At 41.8% G+C, this 19702-nt stretch overlaps 1 protein-coding gene across 1 annotated transcript; it reads left to right on the top strand.

Moving 5' to 3' along the window:
* The first annotated feature begins 595 nt into the window (after positions 1 to 595).
* On the top strand, positions 596 to 19478 carry GNMT (glycine N-methyltransferase). Its single transcript, XM_081943378.1, has 6 exons — positions 596 to 943; positions 5635 to 5762; positions 9042 to 9155; positions 9911 to 10053; positions 10291 to 10412; positions 18740 to 19478. The coding sequence occupies exons 1-6, from the start codon at positions 738 to 740 to the stop codon at positions 18909 to 18911; spliced, it is 885 nt and encodes a 294-aa protein (XP_081799504.1). The 5' UTR covers positions 596 to 737; the 3' UTR covers positions 18912 to 19478.
* Positions 19479 to 19702: the final 224 nt, after the last annotated feature.

Genomic DNA, 19702 nt, shown 5'->3' with positions numbered 1-19702 from the left:
CCGGATTATATGATTTTTATTATAGGAGTTTAATAATGGAATTGTGGTTGGTTTTTATTATTTATTAAGTGTGGAGTTTGATTTTTTTTTTAAGCAAAATATAAACTTGGGAAATAAATATTACAACTTGTCACATTTGTGGACGCACTAAAATCCAAATTTAAATACATAAATCACTTACAATAGAGTCACATTTTTAGAAAAAGCTGACAAAAGTATTAATACCCTGTTCTACCGGATTTTTTTGTCTGTAATAGTTATATGCCTGTTTACTCAGCAGTTACCTGGTGTTCTGTGATTTCAAGATAAGTGTTAAGTAGCATTGACAGACTGCTTCCCAGCGTTGTTGGACTAACATTCCCATAATTCATAGTCAGCAAGGCCAAAGCCAGGGGGATCCAAGCCACCCGGCAGCCGACAGGTTTGGGAAGGCTCGAGAAGCATTACAAGCGGGCCTGGGTCAAGACCTTTGACTTCAGGAACAGGCGGAGGGCGGGGAGAGGAGGAATGGCCCTTCGGCGGGCGGAGGGGTGGGAGTGTCCGCTATCCCGTCCTTGGATTGGCCGGCTGAGCCGAAGGGCGGTCCCTGGATGGAACGAGCTCCTCTGGCGACCGGCTGCCGGCTCCCCGGGGATCCTAATTGCTGGAAGCGGCAGCTCCGGCTCAGCTGATCCGGAGCCGTTGAGGAGGTCGGAGGAGCCGTCACGCCACCTGCGCCTTGAGCCGCTCGCCTCGCCATGGTGGACAGCATCTACCGGACTCGCTCGCTGGGCGTGGCAGCCGAAGGGCTCCCGGACCAGTATGCCGACGGCCGGGCGGCGCGCGTCTGGCAGCTCTACATCGGCGATACGCGGAGCCGCACGGACGAGTATAAGAACTGGCTGGTGTCGTTGCTGCGCGCTCAGTGCTGCAAGACGGTGCTGGACGTGGCCTGCGGCACCGGGTGAGTTGCCAGGACAAGTGTCGCTGGGCCCGCTTGTCTGCCCGCCGCACGCCGGGAGTTTTTTGTGGTAACGGTGCAGGTAGAGCGCGTCGCCGGAGCTGCGGTTCCGTGCTCGCTAACCCGGAATCCTTTGAATCTTCACGCTGCCTCTCGACAACAGATAAAATGCGCGTTGAAACCCTCAGATCTGTGGCCAACGGCCCTTGCGCATTATGGGTGCACTTGAGGGTGATCGTGCTTGCCCACTTGGGAAGGATCCCTTTCTGTTCCTAAAGGGGGAAAGGAAGAGATCTGCCTTTTGATCTTCCAAAGTCACTCACTTTTTTTGTTCTTGTTGCTGAAAGGACACTCCTTTCCAAACTCCCACTCGGTCAGGGGCTCCGGTAAAAGTTCTGCTACTTTTGGTATCTGAAAGAAGTGAGTCCAAATTTAGCCATTACTCGGAGTAGAACAGCTACAGTCAAAGGGACATAAATATCAAGGGGTTTTGTGGCACTCAAAAGACTTAATCTTTGGCATAAGCTTGGGTGATTTCCTTCCACAAATGATTAAGACTTGTTTGGAGCCTTAGGCTGTCTTCAGATTAAAGACCTATGATTGCATCATGCTGAGGCCTAATGACTAAAATGTCCATAGAAATATTTTTTTAAAATAATGCCTTCAACTATTGCGGTATGTGCCATTTTAGCAGAAGCTCTCTCTCTTATTACCTGTTTTTCTACCTTCTGTGCATATATAAGCAATATCTTCCTAAAATAGGAATAGTTTGATGCATTTATTTTATTGTACTTTTAATACATAATTAGAATGTACTTTCAGCTGTACTGAAGGAATGGACTAGTCTGCCCAAGAAATTTTCCCGGCTGAAAAAGAGTTTCGATCCCCTCCTCCAAGTTCAGAGGTATTTAGACTCATGGAAATTCCCATAAACGTTGCTGATTTTCCCCATCCATACTTGATTAATACATCAAATATTAACACTTTGCTACCCTTTCATGTCAGCTAAAATCAGCCTGAGATAATTGCCTTAACTTTGCCTCATGAAGCATGCAACCTTGGCAAGAAACTTTAATGTAGAATGTGAGTCAAACATATTCCTGGACAAACAGAAATGTTAGTAGGTCTGTGTCAAGGTGGGCAACTTGGAAGTTTACATCTTCTCGTAGTGTGAATCATCTAGGATGGCATACTGTACATTTATTTCTGTTTCTCTTGGTGTTTTTTATATTTATAGGCTTAAATATGTGAAATAATTGTACAGTAATGCAAAAACCTGAAAACATGCAGAACAGGCACTGCTGAATGTTGGTTATGCAGTCTAAGAATATTCAGGGGATTATACAATAGGCATTTATAGGCACAAATACAGCTTATTTAAATAAATAAATAAATAAATTTGAATTTATTAGCCACTCCCTTTCCACACAGGACTCGGGGCGGCGTACAATAAGACATATAAAAACATAAAACATATGTGCAAACACATAAACATCCAAATACACACATATACAAAGACATACATGCACGGAGGAGGTAACAAATTACATCACATTTGGACAATTAAAAATCACCATTAAAAAACCCCATTAATAATAACACAATTTAAAAATTTAAAAGGACTGTCAGGAGGAATAAGAAAAAATTTACGGTTGAGCCAGGCCAGATAATTGAAAGAGGTGGGTCTTCAGCTGTACACGGAAGGAGCGGAGATCGGAAGTAATCCTGATGTCACGGGGGAGGTCATTCCACAGGGCTGGGCCCATCACAGAGAAGGCTCTGCTCCTGGGTGTCGCCCCCCGACATTGTTTAGTGGACGGCACCCGAAGAAGTCCCTCTCTGTGTGAGCGGATTGGTCGTAGGGATGTATGGGGCAGGATGCGATCCTGCATGTAACTAGGTCCTGTGCCATGAAGCGCTTTAAAGATTGTAATCAAAACCTTGAAACGCACTCGGTAGACTACAAGAAGCCAGTGCAGCTCGCGCAGGAGAGGTGTTACAGGGGAGTATCTAGTCCTCCCCATAATCACCCGCGCGGCCGCATTCTGGACCAACTGCAGTCTCCGAGTGCATCTCAAGGGAAGCCCCATTTAGGGTTCTAAAGAAGATGCATGTCTTCTGCCGTGCTCATTCTGCTACTTCCTAACTGCGTTCCTGCCTCTAATGGCTGGTTAAGGCTTTTTGGGATGAGCTGGTAGGAGATTGGATTTGAGCAATAATCAATATTTTATTGAGGAGGGAGGATTCAGTCAGCTCTGAAGGAGGCGTGGTGTCATTTCTACTTATGAAGCTGCCTCTCAATCCAAAATTGGACAACACTGACATCTCTAAACTTTTTAAGGAAAGATTAAGAAAGTTGTGGCCTTGCAAAACCCTAGAGGAAGCAGATTATTTGAACACTTGGCAGCCAGATTTCAGGTCAGGATATAGGAGGACACTGCACTGGTCATGCTTGTGCAGTCATTGGAGCAAGGTTCAACTCTTTGTCCTCCTTGATCTCTCAGTGACTTTCAAAGCCTATCAACTATGATATCTGTGTGGGGTGGACCATTTCTAAGGGATTGGTATGAGGAGGAACATTATCTTATAGTGGCTTTCTTCTTTCCTGAAGGGACAACTTTAATCAATGTTGGTAAGAGAGGGGTAATCTTCCCCGAGGCTACTATTTTGTGAAGTACCCCAGGGTTTTCTCTCTCCTTTTTAATATCTAAAAAAACGGGGGAGGGGGGGATAATCTATTGATTAAGTTTGGCTGCTATACATCTTGTCCCTGGCCTGAACAGGATGGTGCTGATCCAGTTCTTGTTAATAAAATAAATGCATCAAAAGTGTTGACCCAGTACTGTTAGGATGCAGATGGGGAGAAATAGATTCTAAATGAAGTTCTTCAACATGGAGTGATTTTGGTTTGGATACCTGATGATTCCCGATAAATTCCATCTCTAAATCTGAACCGTGGTTTGCAATTTGGAAGTCCTCCTACACTCATAGCTGCTGCTGGAAGAACAGGTGGCTAGAAGGGTTTTGCATTTGTGTGCCAGGTGTGACCATGGATCACAAGAACCTGATGACAATCATTCACTGCCCTTTGGAATGTGCTGTCGAACGGCTCTTAAAGAACATTTGGAAGTTGCCACTGGTACGGAACCCAAAAGCCCAGATGTGATGGCCATGTCTAATTTTCTTGGATGATTTTGCTGCTTCAAAGAGCTGCATGTGTTGCCGTTTGTTATCCTGTGAAAATTTGATTCCAGACCTGGCTGCTTGAGGGACCACATTATATATCCATCAGTTCATGCAATAAGATCAAATAGGATCAACTTCCTCCAGATCTCATCCCTATGAGGACATCACATGATAGACCTTGGAAGGGTTTTTTCATTAACTGTTTCCACTCTTTGGAACACCCTGAGGTCTAGTCATTTTCATCCCTCTTAAACATGAGAAAAATATTGTTGACCTACCTTTTCTGTCACAGTAGGAGGTTGTGCTGTAAATGAAAGTAGGTTTGGAGGGCACATAAGATTTGTATTTTACATATTTTTTTAAAAAAATACCTGAGGGTTGGATTGTTTTTATATATAATACTGTTAGCTGCCTGAAGCCTTTGCAGGAACAGACAACGTACAAGTAGAGCAAAATAAAAGAAACCATTTAACATTTCTTCTTGAAGTTTGAGTATGGACTTAATTCATTATATATAATATAATGAATATATATATATATATATATATATATATATATATATATATATATATATATATATATATATATATATATATATATATATATATATATATATATATATATATATATATATATATATATATATATGTGGATTTAAGTAGTCACAAGTTACATATATGGCACATTTCAGTTCCATCATGATATCATAGTCCATTCCTGTTTTCTGAATTGATTTCCTATGGTTCATTAGCTTAACTTGAATTTGGTCAGACTTGAAATTACACATGCTTAACTCAAGCCTTGAAATGTGTTTGAATATTAGTAGCCTGGTTGGTAGTTGGTCTGTTGGTTTGAGCTCCGAGCTTGGTAATTTAGTTGCCAATGTTTTGTCACCATTCGAGGAGACATCGTCAGCACGCTTTGAATTCAAAGCGCACTGACATTGTCTCCTCGAATGGTGACAAAATGTTGGCAACCAAATCGCCACGCTCGAAGCTCAAACCAACTAACTCAGGCCTTCTTGATTCAGTTGACAAGGATTGTGGAGTGCTTGTGGTTACTTGCTGTGTTAATCAAGATGTCCATTTAAAAAGTAATAATGTAGAGAAGGGCCAGAGATGAGAAAAATAAAACTGGAGGAATCATTCCCACAAATACATTTTCTTTTAAGAACATACTCATCTTTCCTGTTTCAGAAGGGAGAGAATGTTAAATTTATCTTCCCCATAGATTTTAAGTGAATAGTGCAAGGTATTGTTTTTTTATTTATTAAGAGATACACACCTAGAAGATATTGTGTGTGCAGCTTTAGGAAAGTATTTTATATAGTATAGTAGCCATTGCCCTAACTTTCATGTATCACTTTTTTCTCTAACTACTAAAATTTAACTGCTAACATAAGCGGAGGGGATTATTATGCTGAGTTAATCTGAGTTAAATAGTTTACTTTAGATTTCATCCCTCAAATAGTACCTGGAAATCATTTTCTCTTTCCATTTCTGGTGCAGTGTGGATTCCATTATGTTGGTTGAAGAAGGATTTAGTGTCACCAGTGTAGATGCCAGTGACAAAATGCTCAAATACGCCTTGAAGGAGCGATGGAACCGTCGAAAAGAAGATTCGTTTGATCATTGGGGTATTTTAACTTTTGGTTTAAGACTATCAACTGATTGCCTTCTCCAATTTGATGTATCCCAGATATGTTGGAGTATAACCTGTAGAATTTTGGGACTTTGGTCTAACAAATCTGGAGAATGCTAGCTTTGGAAGTCTGGAGTCATGTATTCTTAGTTGATTCATATCCTGCTGACAGCAAACTATTAAAACATTTTTATTAGTTCCAGGGCAGAGTCTGAGTGTAGAAAAAACAGTAGTTAGGTGCTACATTTTGATCTGTTCCCAAAATCGCTATCTTGGATCTGTGTCAGATTCAGGGCTGAAAAGTGCTTCCCATGCTGTTCTTTTTTAATCAGAGATCAAAACATGTAGAAACAAATTCAGGTTCAATGTTTTTATTGTTCTGAGTTAAATGCTCAATTATTTACACACCCTTGCATACCTTTGCAAGTCAAAGTTTAGCCAGCCAGGCCAGTTTTGAGTTCCAGAAGAATTGAAGCATAATGCTAACGTAAAATGCTCATTCTGTCTGACAACTCCCAAGGGCCCATATATTTTTATACCCCCCCCCTATTATGACTTGACATGATATTGATACTTATCAATGCTTGACCACTCTTATTTTGGAACTTTTCTCACACCTAGTTCACATGGGAACTATCGAATGTATTGTGACTTTATACTTTTCAATTTGGTACATTTCCACAAGCTGCATAAGTCAAATTCTTCCTGAGTATACCTTTATTTTTTGTGTTACTTCATATATTTTACATCTTTCATTATATGCCTAATCACACAAACAATAGTATAAAACTGTATATTATTACATCACCTCGATGATTGAGGTTATATTGCAGTAATATTTGCATTACTATAGTGATAAAAGTTCATTAATCAATGTAATTGTATATATTACTTCAATTAACAAACCATCTATCTCTATATTAATGCACTCTCCAGTCATTACATAAACATCTTAATACTATTTAATATTTCTGTATATTGTGCTCATCTTAGCCCCATGTAAAAACAGGTCTGAGTTCTTGTCCTGGATTCTTACACTATTGGGATTTGAATATTTCCCAACAACAGTATTTGAGCATCATTTCCAGGCTATGTTTAAATTAGCAGTAAATTTATGTCTTGACAAGAAGAGCATGATGAAATTTGATCAGTGCTGTTGGATCAGCGGCCAGAATGCCAATGTTATAATGTGCTCCCTGCTGACATATTTGGAGTGCAAGTGAAAGAGGTGCCTGTAGGGTATAGTGGGGAATGAATAGTTCCTCATCCCAGTCAAAGTTTTATAATTTGCCTCTGGAATGTATTAATCTTCATTCATGAAGAAGAATGAAAACTAACTTGGCCTTCTGAAAATTGATCCATGAAAGTATGACTCTATTGGCTGTGTCTTTTATAGCACCCTTTCCCAATCTTTATGAACAAGTTGCCAACATGTGGAGGCAACAGTTTAATGTTTTTCCAACATACCCTAAGACTGCTTTGACCCATATGTACATGCATTTAAATCTTCTCCACAGGTATTCCTCATGTGCCAATAGTTTAAGATTGCTTAGTTTGGTAAGCAGAAGAACCAGAACTATTTTAGAAATGGCTCAAAAGATGTAAAAATTGTGATACTCTTAATGTCTTGCCTGAATGAGACAAGCATTTAAGAAACACTTTAAATTTTTCCTTAACACTTAATTAAAACTATACATAAAACTTACGGTTTTGATTATCTTTGAAACCACAGCTTCCAAAAGCAGCTTGAAAATATTTAATTGTACATCAGTTTCAGTGACGTGCGGTGAGGTTTATGACTGGTGAGGCACTGACACAGTGCTGAGTTTCAAATATTTTTAGACTTGTGGACTTCAACTCCCAGAATTCCACAGCCAGGCATGCTCAGTTCCAATTTAAAGCGACAGCATTAAATTTTCTTCTCCTTCCCCTCCTTCCTCCCTCTCTCCCTTCCTCCCCCTCTCTCAAACACACACACACACACACACACACACACACACACAGAAGTTGGATTGGACTATCTCTCCTACCTCTTCCTTCTCTCACTCACTCTCAAACAAACCCCCCCACACACAAAAGTTGGATTGGATATCTTTTCCAGTGGCTTGAAAGCAGCTCCTCTGCCACCCCACCCTCCCCCCCCATTCCCCTGCTGCCTTTTCCAAACACCTCCACCATTGCAAATGCAGCCTGCTGTCTGGGTGGGAAATACCTGGAACACAATAAAGCCCACCCACCACCTCCTGCTGGCAGGCTGGGGTGAGAGGAGAGGCAGAGAAGCCGGAGGGGAGCCGAGCCTTCCAAAAGAAAGAGGCTGGGGGGAAGTGTGTCCAGTTTCTCCTTGGCCGTACTCTGGCAGCACACAGCTTCTTGACCAGTTTTAGATACTTTTTCATAACTCAGTTTGATCTGTGGACCAATAGCTCTTGCCATTCCCACTGGATCAGTGTCAGTCTATTGTAACCCAAAATAATTAGGCCTTTTAGCGCAGTAAGTTTATACATAAGCAACATTGAGTTACAGAATCTATTAAAAAACAATTAGCTCAAGGACAAACCCATGTTATTATTTCATTTATGATCCCAACAACAAAGCCATGTGATAATTAATTAAATTTGCAAGGGCATAAAAGATACAAGTCTACAAAAGAATCTGGAAGTTATATAGGAGAAGCTGGATGGTGGTTGGAATTGGCCCAAAAACGATTTTACAATTTCTGGATAAAAGCAGCTTTTAAAACAGATGATTAAAATACTAGCACAGGTGCAAAAGTCCCACGAGGACATTCACAAACCCAGCATGCTATAGAAAGTTCAGTATTTCTTTCTTAGCCATTTATTCTAGTAACCGTAAGATTTCAGGAAATAAGCTTTCTTTTGGTGAGAATGGAATGGAAGAGGAAAAATGAGAATTCATTTTTTATATCAGACAAGCTGTTTCATAACAGACCTTCCTGCAGAGTTGCATTTTACAAAGTGTGAGGTTAACTTCACACATTATGCTAAGATGAAACTTGTTTAACCCATAGTTTAATTTATATAAACTACAACTGGTTCAGTTTATACAACATACTAAATCACAAACCATTATGTATAAAATACAATGGTAAAGCCATATAGTATCACAGGTTTAGCATATGAACTAAAGTGGCAAGTTGATAATGTTCCATTTCTTTTTGGATTGGAAACATAACATCTTTTCTTACTTAGATAGAGCAAGGCATGATGAAGAAGCAGAGGTTGGGTTATATAAAGTGTGCTTTTCTGTTCTGCAGTAATTGAAGAGGCTAATTGGCTCACCTTGCCACAAGATCTACAGAAACCTGGCGAAGGCTTTGATGCTGTCATCTGCTTAGGAAATTCTTTTGCCCATCTTCCAGATTTTAAAGGTGAATGTGAAAAGATGATTATTCAGAAGTCTGTTTCTTTGCCAATGCTATAGAAAGGGATAATCTGAGACTTTTCCTTAGTCTACATAGAAATTTACTTTGACTTTAAATAGTAAATAAAAATACTAGCAGAAATTATAAGTAATTCGTTTAAATACTAAAAAAGAACTAATTGTTGGACTTTATGCTATGATTAAATTCATATTTTTCACATCTATTTACATTCAAAAATTGTGTTGAAAATTACATCAGTTTTGCTAAGGAATTCAAGTGGTTTAAATATTCTTCCTGAAATGAATATGATAGGAGATATTTTAGTTCACAGATTCTATCCAGGTTTCAAGCACTTTTGAATGCATTACATTTTGTATTTTTCCCTTCCAGGCAAGGAGGGAATTAATAATGTAAATTTCAATATTGAGTTGTAAATTAAAAAAAATTATCAGATTCTAACTTCACAGCTAAAAAGTATGTGAAGACGGATGATATGCTTCATAGACATGCTGTCTATTACAACAATGCTCTCTAATTATTTTGGGCAAGGGGAGCTCCAGAAAACCAGCTCTGGGGTGCAATGGGATGGCTATACGGGTAATGGGGGGTAGTTTTTGAGTGCATTGATATCCGTAATTTAGGTATCATTGCCTTCTTAATCAACAAAAAATATGTCTAGGATAGCCAGAGGTACCACTAGTTTGAAGGCGAAAAGCAATCTAAAGAAAACATTTAACACAAATTTTGTACCTATTCCTTAGGTGACCAGGGTGCTCATAAACAGGCTCTTAGAAATATTGCCAGCATGGTTCGTCCAGGTGGCATTCTTGTCATTGATCACCGTAATTATGACTACATCTTGGAAACAGGCTGCGCCCCTCCTGGGAAAAATATCTACTACAAGGTAATGCTGGAAATAACTTCTGCCTAACCTTTTGTGTCAACTAAAACATCTTAAAACAGCAAAAATACCTCTTTTTATAGCTTATTGCAGCTAATTGTAATAGTAGGGTACTATTTTAGAGCACAACACCACATACCAATGTGATCCCTTTAAAAATCTGGCTTAACACAGTGAACAAGCCACCAAGAAACAAATGCAGAAAATACAGAGAACTAATTAATTCCCTTTCTTTCTCAGAGTGACTTAACCAAGGACATTACTACCTCTGTTCTCCTTGTGAACAACAAACCAAACATGGTGACATTGGACTACACTGTGCAGGTCCCACATGAAGGCAATGATGGAGATTCAGATTTAAGGTATGTTCTCCATAGTGGTAGAGGTAGCATGCAGGCTGAATTGACCATCATCCACTCATTGCGAGGACTGAGCCTGACAGTTGTTGAAACCACGCCCCTGTCGCTCAGCAAAGCCCAGTTCCGACTCAGTCCCTCAATGAGGACGGATGCATCATCGCTTTGTTCTTGACTGAAAAGAAAAATTGAGATATTGGCTTTGTGAGTACATTGCATGAAGGGATAACATTGTGCTGGGAGCGACCCTGGATGGCTTAAGCCCCTTCTAGGAGCAGGAGCCTTGTGGGTCTGTGCCTGTAAGCCCCTTTGGGGCATAAAGGCTTTGAAAGGCGGTGGCTGTTTAAAATTGGTCTTTTCCTGACTTGAAACATAAGCACGGCTTGAATAGCTCTGGAGGCTGCGAAGTTCGCCGTTTTGAAAATCCGCTGTCGCTGCATTTCTCTGGCTTCGCCATCTGATTCTTCTGATTACGGCCAGACCCTTTGCCTGCCCTGTGTGCTTTAATCAGCAGCCGGGCTTGGGGAAACGCTCCACCGCTCCTGCTTGTAGTTGAGTGGCGAACTGAGGTAGCTTTAACTATTTGATCTACTGCTGAGAGCCTTTAGGCTACCACGGAGCGACCCGAGCCTTCAATTTCACTGTGTGGAGCAGCACGTCCTTCAGCGAGTCGCTTTGTCTCTCAGTGGTTGAAGGGAAAAAAAGGCACGAAGTGCCATTTTTGTATTTCCGCACCTTTTCCTTCCAAATCTGTCGAACCATCGGACACTAATAATACCACCCCTGGTCAAAGTGAGAGCCCTCAAATGGTGGAAGGGCAGGGAGGCTCCCAATCGCCCCCCAGACCTTCAACTTCTAATTCTTCTGACACTGCAAAGGGGCATAAGAAGACTATAAAGCCTTCAGCCAGGAGTAGCAAGTCTAAAAAGTCTGGTAAACCGGCTTCTCGTTATGAGAAACGGAAGGAGGAAGCCCTGGAGCGTATTCACAAAAAGGCTGCATCTAAGGCAGCCTTCCTTGCATTCTGCTGATACCCCACAGCTTGCTCAAATGCAGCTGGCTTTGCAGCTCTCTCCTGGGGACAGGCAGGGCAGGGAGGCTTCCCTTAAGCCTCTTTTTCCCATTGATGTCTCTGGCATTTGGGGGCCAGCGCAGGAGATCAATTCCTCTACACCTCCTGCAACTCTCATCGCGCCTCCCAATTTGCAAAGGATGGACACAATGCCATCTACTTCAACTGAGCCATCTGCCTTATCAGGCATTAATCAACCAAACCCCCTATGCATGGTAAATTTCCAGGACATCATTGCAACTGCAATTTCCCAGGGCATTGCAGCTGGATTGCAGCAGAGGGATACTCAATCCCAAAAGCAAGCAACACAAGCACCAGTTTCTGAATGACCTATGGTGCCCCCAGCACCTTTGCCTACAGCGGGTATCTCTGCACCGAATGAGGAGTCATCAGCTGACTCTTCTGATTCTGAGGAGGGAGAAATCAAAGAAGCTGAAATGTCAGAAGATGAGGGCAGGGAGCCAGACCAGAAGTCATTTTCTGGCCTTTTTCCTCCAACCCTGTTCCCATCACTCCTATATAAGGCCAAGATAGCCTCAAATTTCGGTTCTCAACCGACACTGACTACTCCTCGACCTACTACTGTTTCCACCCTTTTTTCTGAGCAAGAGAATCCATCGGAAACTATACCGACCCCTAAGATTTTCATTGACCTGGTCCAACGTCAGTGGGAAGCCCCCTCCTCTGGCCCAACTCCATCGGCCTCTGACAAAAAGTTTTTTAACGTGGCCAATGACTTGGCCCAGTTCCTGTCAATCCCATCAATTGATTCTCTAGTTGCTGCCCTCTACACTTCGGCCAATATGCCGGGCCCCCCAGATGATGTCCTAAAACCAGAGGACAAGAAAGCGGACCTCACTTTGCAGCATGGCCACCAGGCAGCAGCATGGGCAGTCTGGGCCTCAACCACTGCCTCTTTTTTCACCTGCTCCTGTCTTCTCTGGCTACAGGACCTGCAACAATGTATCCCAATCACAGACCTGCGCGCCCATCAAGATATCGCCAAGCTGGTGGCGGCGGTGCAGTTCACATCTGATGTTACCCTTACATCAGCCAGATTTGCCTCCTGTGCCATGGCGTCTTCTGTGGCTTCCCACAGGCTGTTATGGCTCCACCAATGGCAGGCGGATGTGCGGCACAAATGGTGTTTGGCTTCCTCCCCTTCAAGGGCAAATCTCTGGGGACGCCTTGGACCCTTATCGAGAACATGGACAAGAGAAATGTCCTACCTACAGCGCCCAAGAAGGGGTTTTCCCACTCTGCTCCATACCCCAGGCGGTCTTCCTTTCGTGGCCCACGATGGGGGGGGGGTCGTCCTTTTGGAACCAGGATTATGGTTCGTCCTTTCGGGGGGCGGACTACAGCACCCAGGGGTATAGGCAGCAGGGGAGATATTTCTCTAGGCAGAGGGGTCAATCAGACCATTACCAGAGGGGCAAATCCAACAAGCGTCCCTTTCATGGAGGCGGGGGACGTTTTTACCATCGGTCCAAATTTGCCGGCAGCTAGTTATCCCATCAGAGGTAGATTGGCCTTTTTCGCCTATCAATGGGATAAGACCACTTCCGATGCTTGGGTTAGATCTACCGTTCGTTCAGGACTTGTCCTTATCTCCACCACCCCACCACCCCGGCTCTTCAGGGCATGCCCGTTGTTAAGTAATTAAGCTCCCCGTTAGGAGAGCAAGTATGCAGAGAAGCGTAATGAGAGTGATATGGAATAACACACACAAACCAACATACAGAGACACTGAATAGTATAAAAATATAGTATTTACTATGTAGAAATATAGAAGTATTCAGAGTCCGGTTAACAGTCCAAGTCATACACAGTTCAGTAAGTCAGTTATCAATAGTCTCAGTTTAACCCACAAAGTAGCTAACAGTAGCAAGACTCAGTAACTCATGATACAGTATCCGATCAGCATCTAACAAACAGAGAGAGAGAGAGAGCTAACAACCATTCTGGCTCCCTCTTATAGTTGCTTGAGGTAACAAGCCAATTACATCTGTTAAACATTTACAGTAACAGCAAATCATAGCTTATATACATTGCCAAGCCAAGCCTAGGGTTACATCCCTAACACTCTCCCCTCTTGGGTTGTCAATGTATTTACATACAACTTTACATTCTTAATCCATAAACATCACAGTAATGATTTCTGTATTTCTTTAACACACAATACAGTACATAATGTAGGTTCAAGATACATTGCATAATGCATCCCTTATCAAACATAGAACCTTGTATATCAACATTATCTAACTCATCGGGGTTTACATAACATAACAGTCTACATAATTCCCATTCACTCCAGTTTTACACTTATATAACTGTTTGCGTCCCCTTGCATATTTACCTGAAGATAAATCAGCCTTGTCAAGCACTCCCAAATCCTGCAATGACTTAAACTCATTGTTCATGTCAGCTTGCCCTACTTTTTTATCCTCAGTTGGATAGGTAGTCAGCTCATTGTATGCAGCAGGTACCTTATCCACCTTACATGCAACAGATGCCTGATACCTATCAGATGGCCACGTTACATGGGTTGACCTTCTGGGTAATTCAGGGCTTATAGGTGGACTATCTTGAATGTCCTCCTGCTGTTATCACATCATCCTGACTTTTCACTTCCTCCTCCTGAGTAGACTCCTTCCCTTCATCATACGGTTCTGGTATTCCTGATACCTTATTTTGGTCTACTCGGGTTTCAATTACTACATCATTGTTTATTTCCAGTTTATTCCAACCAACATGCTCTAAAAACTTCGCATTAGCACTGTGATAGATCTTAATTGTCCCACGTTCCCAGAACCTATAAGATCTATGGTTTGAGTCATAACTAAGAAATACTAATTGCCTTGCACGAGTTTGTCCCTTTAATCTAATCTGTGCAGGAATATGCACCCAGGCAGGAACTCCAAACGTGTGCAAATAGCTCAAATCAGGTTTCCTACCATGCCAATGAGTAAATGGTACCTCTCCAGTAGAAGCATTTACAACATTGTTCAGTAAATGATTAGCACACATCATGGCTTCACCCCATGTTTCAGGCAATCCTGAATCGGATAACATGGTTCTAGTCATAGCTTGTAACGTTTGCCCTCTTCGTTCTACAAACGAATTATGTTGAGGTCTATAAGGAGCAGAATGTTTATGCTCAATACCAGCTGTTTTTAACATAATTTGGAACTTATAATTTGTAAACTCCGTTCCATTATCAGTAACTACAGTAATAACCTTGGCTTTTATCTTCCTTTCCGCAAATCTCAACCAATTAAAAAATTGTTGAAATGTTTCTGTCTTGTCTTTCATTAAGTAGAAGAAACCATATCTTGAGTAATGATCCATGATACTCAAAACATAACAGGCACCTCCCAAACTGGGTTTTATAGGTCCAATTAGATCTGCAAAAAAAAACTTTTAAAAGTTCCTTCATTTTAAACCCATTATATCTGTTTGCTGGAGTAACCCTGCTCTTTTCCTTACTACATACATTACAATTTAAATACTTACTGCAAGGTTTTAATTTCACTACCTCTGACAACTTTACAGTTTGTTGCAGCATCTTGAAATTAATATGCCCCATAAGCCTATGTAACAGATGTATGCATTCATCATGTTGTTTAGCATTTGTATACACAGAATTAACTACACTTTCATCAGACATTACATACAAACCATTCTTTAAATTAGCAGTAACCATTTTACCTGCTTTTTCTATGAGACATTTATCTCCCCTAAAGGTTACTACATAACCAATCTTAACTAGAGCTCTTACTGATAACAAATTAAACTTCAGTTTAGGTATATACAACATGGATAAATGCTCATTTACAAATGAATACCTTGCCATACTTTCATCAGATGCTTTCACCTTCCATCCATTTGCCAAAAATACATGTTGCTTGCTGGCAGACATTTTTATAAAACAATTCTTATTTCTAGTAATGCACTGTGATGCTCCACTATCAACAACCCATGAATCATGGCTTATTGGTGCATTTCTAGAGATAGTCAAAGTAGACATACCTAAATTGACATTATCATTTTTCTTAGCCTTTCTAGTATTCTGTTGTTTTGCATTTTTACAGAATCTAGCTATATGCCCCTTAGCCCCACAAGAAAAACATTTCCTAACAGTATAGGCAGTTGAAGGTGACTCTTCATGTTGTGGTGGTTTCTCTCTCAGTTGCCCTCTTTCCAACCTTCTTCTGGACTCTTCCAACAGGCGTGCAGTTTGTCAGTCAGTGTTAGTTCATTTCAGGTTAGGACCTCGAGGGACGATACAAAATCATCATAACTCTCATCCAGTGATGACAGAATGATGTAAACTTGATGTAACTCTGAGAAAATAAGTTCCTTTTCATGTAGCTCTTGGAAAACTCATTTCATAAAGTTTAAATGAGCTAACATATCTCCACCCTTCAGAAGACATGCCCTAAGTTTGCGGGTAAGATGTATATGTGCATCTACAGGGTCACGTACATATATCTTCTTCAAATTCTCCCAACATCTTGCTGCAGAATTCTCCCCACGAATATGAAGTAACTGTTGGTCAGTCAGTGTTAGACCAATTATACACAATGCTCGTTCGTTGCATCTTTGAAACTCTGCTATTTTCTTGGCATCATCCTCGTCATCTGGATTCCAAGAAGTCACGTCTGGTGGATTCTGTACAACATCCCACACTCCTTCAGTACGCAGAAGTAAGCTGCACTTCATTGACCAAGAAATATAGTTTGTTCCATCCAACTGGGTTATCAGTGATAAATTTGCTGATGGTGCGTGTGCCATCTTCTCCATAATAGTAAACACTTACAAACTAAACAGCTATCTGTATACAGTATTGCGTATCAACACCAACTCTCTTTTTAGCTACGTCTGGCACACTCTGGGCCCATAACCAGTGTTAAGTAATTAAGCTCCCTGTTAGGAGAGCGAGTATGCAGAGAAGCATAATGAAGCAAGCGTTTCGGTAAGAGAAGATCTGTGTATGTTCCATCAGGACCGTGTAGTCCTATGGCTGGACCCCCTCCTTCATCCCCAAGGTGTGCTCCTGCTTCCACCGCACTCAGGAACTTGTGTTACCCAGTTTCTGCCCACAGCCTTCTCACCCTTTGGAACACAAGTGGCACACCTTGGATGTGAGGAGGGCTCTCAAGATTTATTTGAAAAGGACCCGGCCTTTTCGTACATCAGAGTCTCTTTTTGTGTCCTTCCAGCCGACATCCCTGGGTAGGAAGATCTCGTCTGCCACCATAGGCAGATGGTTGCGGGCCTATATAGCTGCAGCTTTTCACTCCCACTCTGTTCCAGTTCCAGGTAGATTGACCGCACACTCTACAAGGACCACTGCTACCTTGGCGGCCTGGGCAGTCAAAGCTTCCTTGGCAGAGATTTGTAGGGCGGCGACTTGGACTACCCCATCTCCTTTCATCAAGAATTATAAGCTGGATGTCTTTGCATCTGTGGATGCAGCTTTTGGCTGAAGAGTGCTACAGTCGGTCCATAGGACAAGCACTCTGCAGAACCAGTCATAAGCCCTCCTGGGGGGGACGAATGTTACTTTGGCACATCCCAGCCTGGATCCTACCTCCACCACTATGGAGAAAGGGTGTTGGTCCTTACCTGAGATGCCTCTTCTCATAGGGTGGAGGTAGCATCCAGCCCCTCCCAAGACAGGACTGGTTCCTTTGTTCAAGACTTCTTGTTGGGCTTGTTCTCATTGCGGTTTTAGTACATAAGGATTTTGTGACTGACTTTTGGTTTAGACATCTCTATAGGACTTCTCTACATCAGACACTTGATAACTTGATGTGCTGGATTTCTGGAAGCAATGATGCATTGAGTCTGACATCCTTCGTTGGAACTGGGCTTTGCCTAGCGACAGGGGCGTGGTTTCAACAACTGTTAGGCTCAGTCCTCACTCACAATGAGTGGATGAACCCGTACCGGGGTGTACTGGACGTAACCCACCACTGAAGGTCAACCCAGCCTGGATGCTACTTCCACTCTGAGAAGAGGCGTCTCAGGTAAGGACCAACGCCCTTTCTCTATAGAACCCACATGATTACTGTATCTCTACTTTGATAACCAGGGTTAGCACAACTAACCATTTGGCATAGGGATAGAGCAATCAGATGTCCTGGGCATCCATCCACCCATCCAGCCAATTTGTAGAGCTACTGATCTCTCTGGGCAGTGAATCTGGACATCTAATAAAGCTAACAAAAAATCCATCACAGATAAACTCCAAGTGCCATAGGATAAATAATAATCTCATATCAATAAAAAGAGCTCAGCTACCTGACCCAAATGCGCATAGGGTGATAGAGTTTGTTTTAAATGGATAAAAAGACCTGTGCTGCTCGTTATCAAAATCCGAGTGGAAGTGAGGATCCCCGCCACATGGAACCACCCAAAAATGCGACGCGCGGAGCGAGTGGGTGAGACTACATTCCATGCATAAGACACACCCAGATTTTCACCCTCTTTTGGGGGGGAAAAGGTGTGTCTTTTACTCCGAAAAATAGGGTATTTTTTAAAATTACTTTACACACCACATGGCACCTACCCATGAGATGGCCCCAGAAACCTGCTCATCTCTAAAACTCTCAAATTAACAGATATAAGTGTCAGGGCCACTTTACACTACCTAAGCCTATGAAACAGCATACATACATTCAGTTTGGACCCTCTGGTATGTAAGTTAATATTTCTTGATTTGTACTGATAGAAGCAGAGCCAGTGGTGGGTTCCAGATCCCGTTGCAACCGATATAGTGCAATGGGACTCGGCGTCCTCCAAATGAACACGCACAGCATGCACACACGTGCACAGCATGCGCATGCATCCTTACCTCTTGCAACGCTCCGTGACGCCTCCGCAATACTCCAGCTGCTTGGCGGAACAGTACCCGGTCCTCCCAGCAGGTACCGGTAAGCCCGTACCGGGGTGTACCGGACGTAACCCACCACTGAAGCAGCGAGTAAGATTCCATCCATGTGCTAATAATTGTTGATAAAAAGTATTCCATTTTCTTAATTAAAAACAATCTCAAAGTATAATAATTTTGAATTTCAGCATGCTTTTTGAACAGAATCCTTAAAGGATCATGGACAAATTAATGTTCCTGAACTGGAAGTGATTTAAATGGAAAAGAGGAAAAGCCAAGTTCCTTACATTGCTGTGTCTCTATATTAATATCTTCATGTTTCTGTTACTTTGCTATTAACACAGATTTTCTGTCTTTTATCAGTCAGTTCCGCCTTTCTTATTATCCTCATCGTCTGGAGCCTTTCACAGAACTGTTGAAAAACGCATTTCAAGGCCAATGTGAACACAGAGTCTTGGGGGACTTCCTGCCTTACACACTAGGCCAGAAGCCTAGCCCATGCTATTTCATCCATGTAGTGAAGAAAACTGGCTGAGACCTAGTCAACAGACTACTATAGCAGTCATACAGATGGGGTCTTTTCAGTGGGTGGCAAGGTACAGAACTTTATTCGAGCAGAAATAAATATGCAGAGGTACTACATGAACCAGAAAAGAATTTTTCCAAAGAGTCCAGTCTAATTAATGCACTTTGAGGATTGAAATGCTCAATGGCATTGGAGGGAAGGAGGTGGTGGGATAAGATTGCTTTGCATCTCAATCTCAGTTGCACAGTTGGCTAAAATGTTCATTGTTCTCTTTTGATACTTTCTTCCTCTTTTTGCTGGAAATGCCTTGCTAATTTATACCTATGTTAGACTAATGATTACAATGATACAGGGATTCTTCAAGGGCTGGGAAGAAAGGAACGACAGGAACAAAAACCTTATTTCATTCTTTATTGTGCCTGGGGAAATCAGTGCCCCTTCAATTTAAGTTGGACTATACTCTTCACAGCCTACTGCCTACACTAGCTGGAACTTATCAGGACTGATGACTGGCGTGTTGTTTCCAAAACCTTGTGAGATAACTTCAAAATAAATCTACTTCCTGCCTTCACACTATTACTGTCCATTGCAGCAAGCATTTCTGTGTGTTTGTGTCTTTTGCTGCTGCATCTATAGAACAGGCTATAGAACAATGAAATTTATTTTTACAGTAATAGAAGAGACTTTTTTTTAAAAAGTTCAATCATTAATAAAAACAAATTTTCCATTTATTTTTGCACAGCTCAATAGCGATGGGAAGATGTGGCAGAGAACTATGATTTCATTTTAGATTGACAATT

The sequence above is a fragment of the Natrix helvetica genome (genome assembly GCF_964273705.1).
Source record: "Natrix helvetica genome assembly, chromosome: 2".
Classification (NCBI taxonomy): Eukaryota; Metazoa; Chordata; class Lepidosauria; order Squamata; family Natricidae; genus Natrix; species Natrix helvetica.
This window is presented reverse-complemented; position numbering and strand designations above follow the sequence as displayed.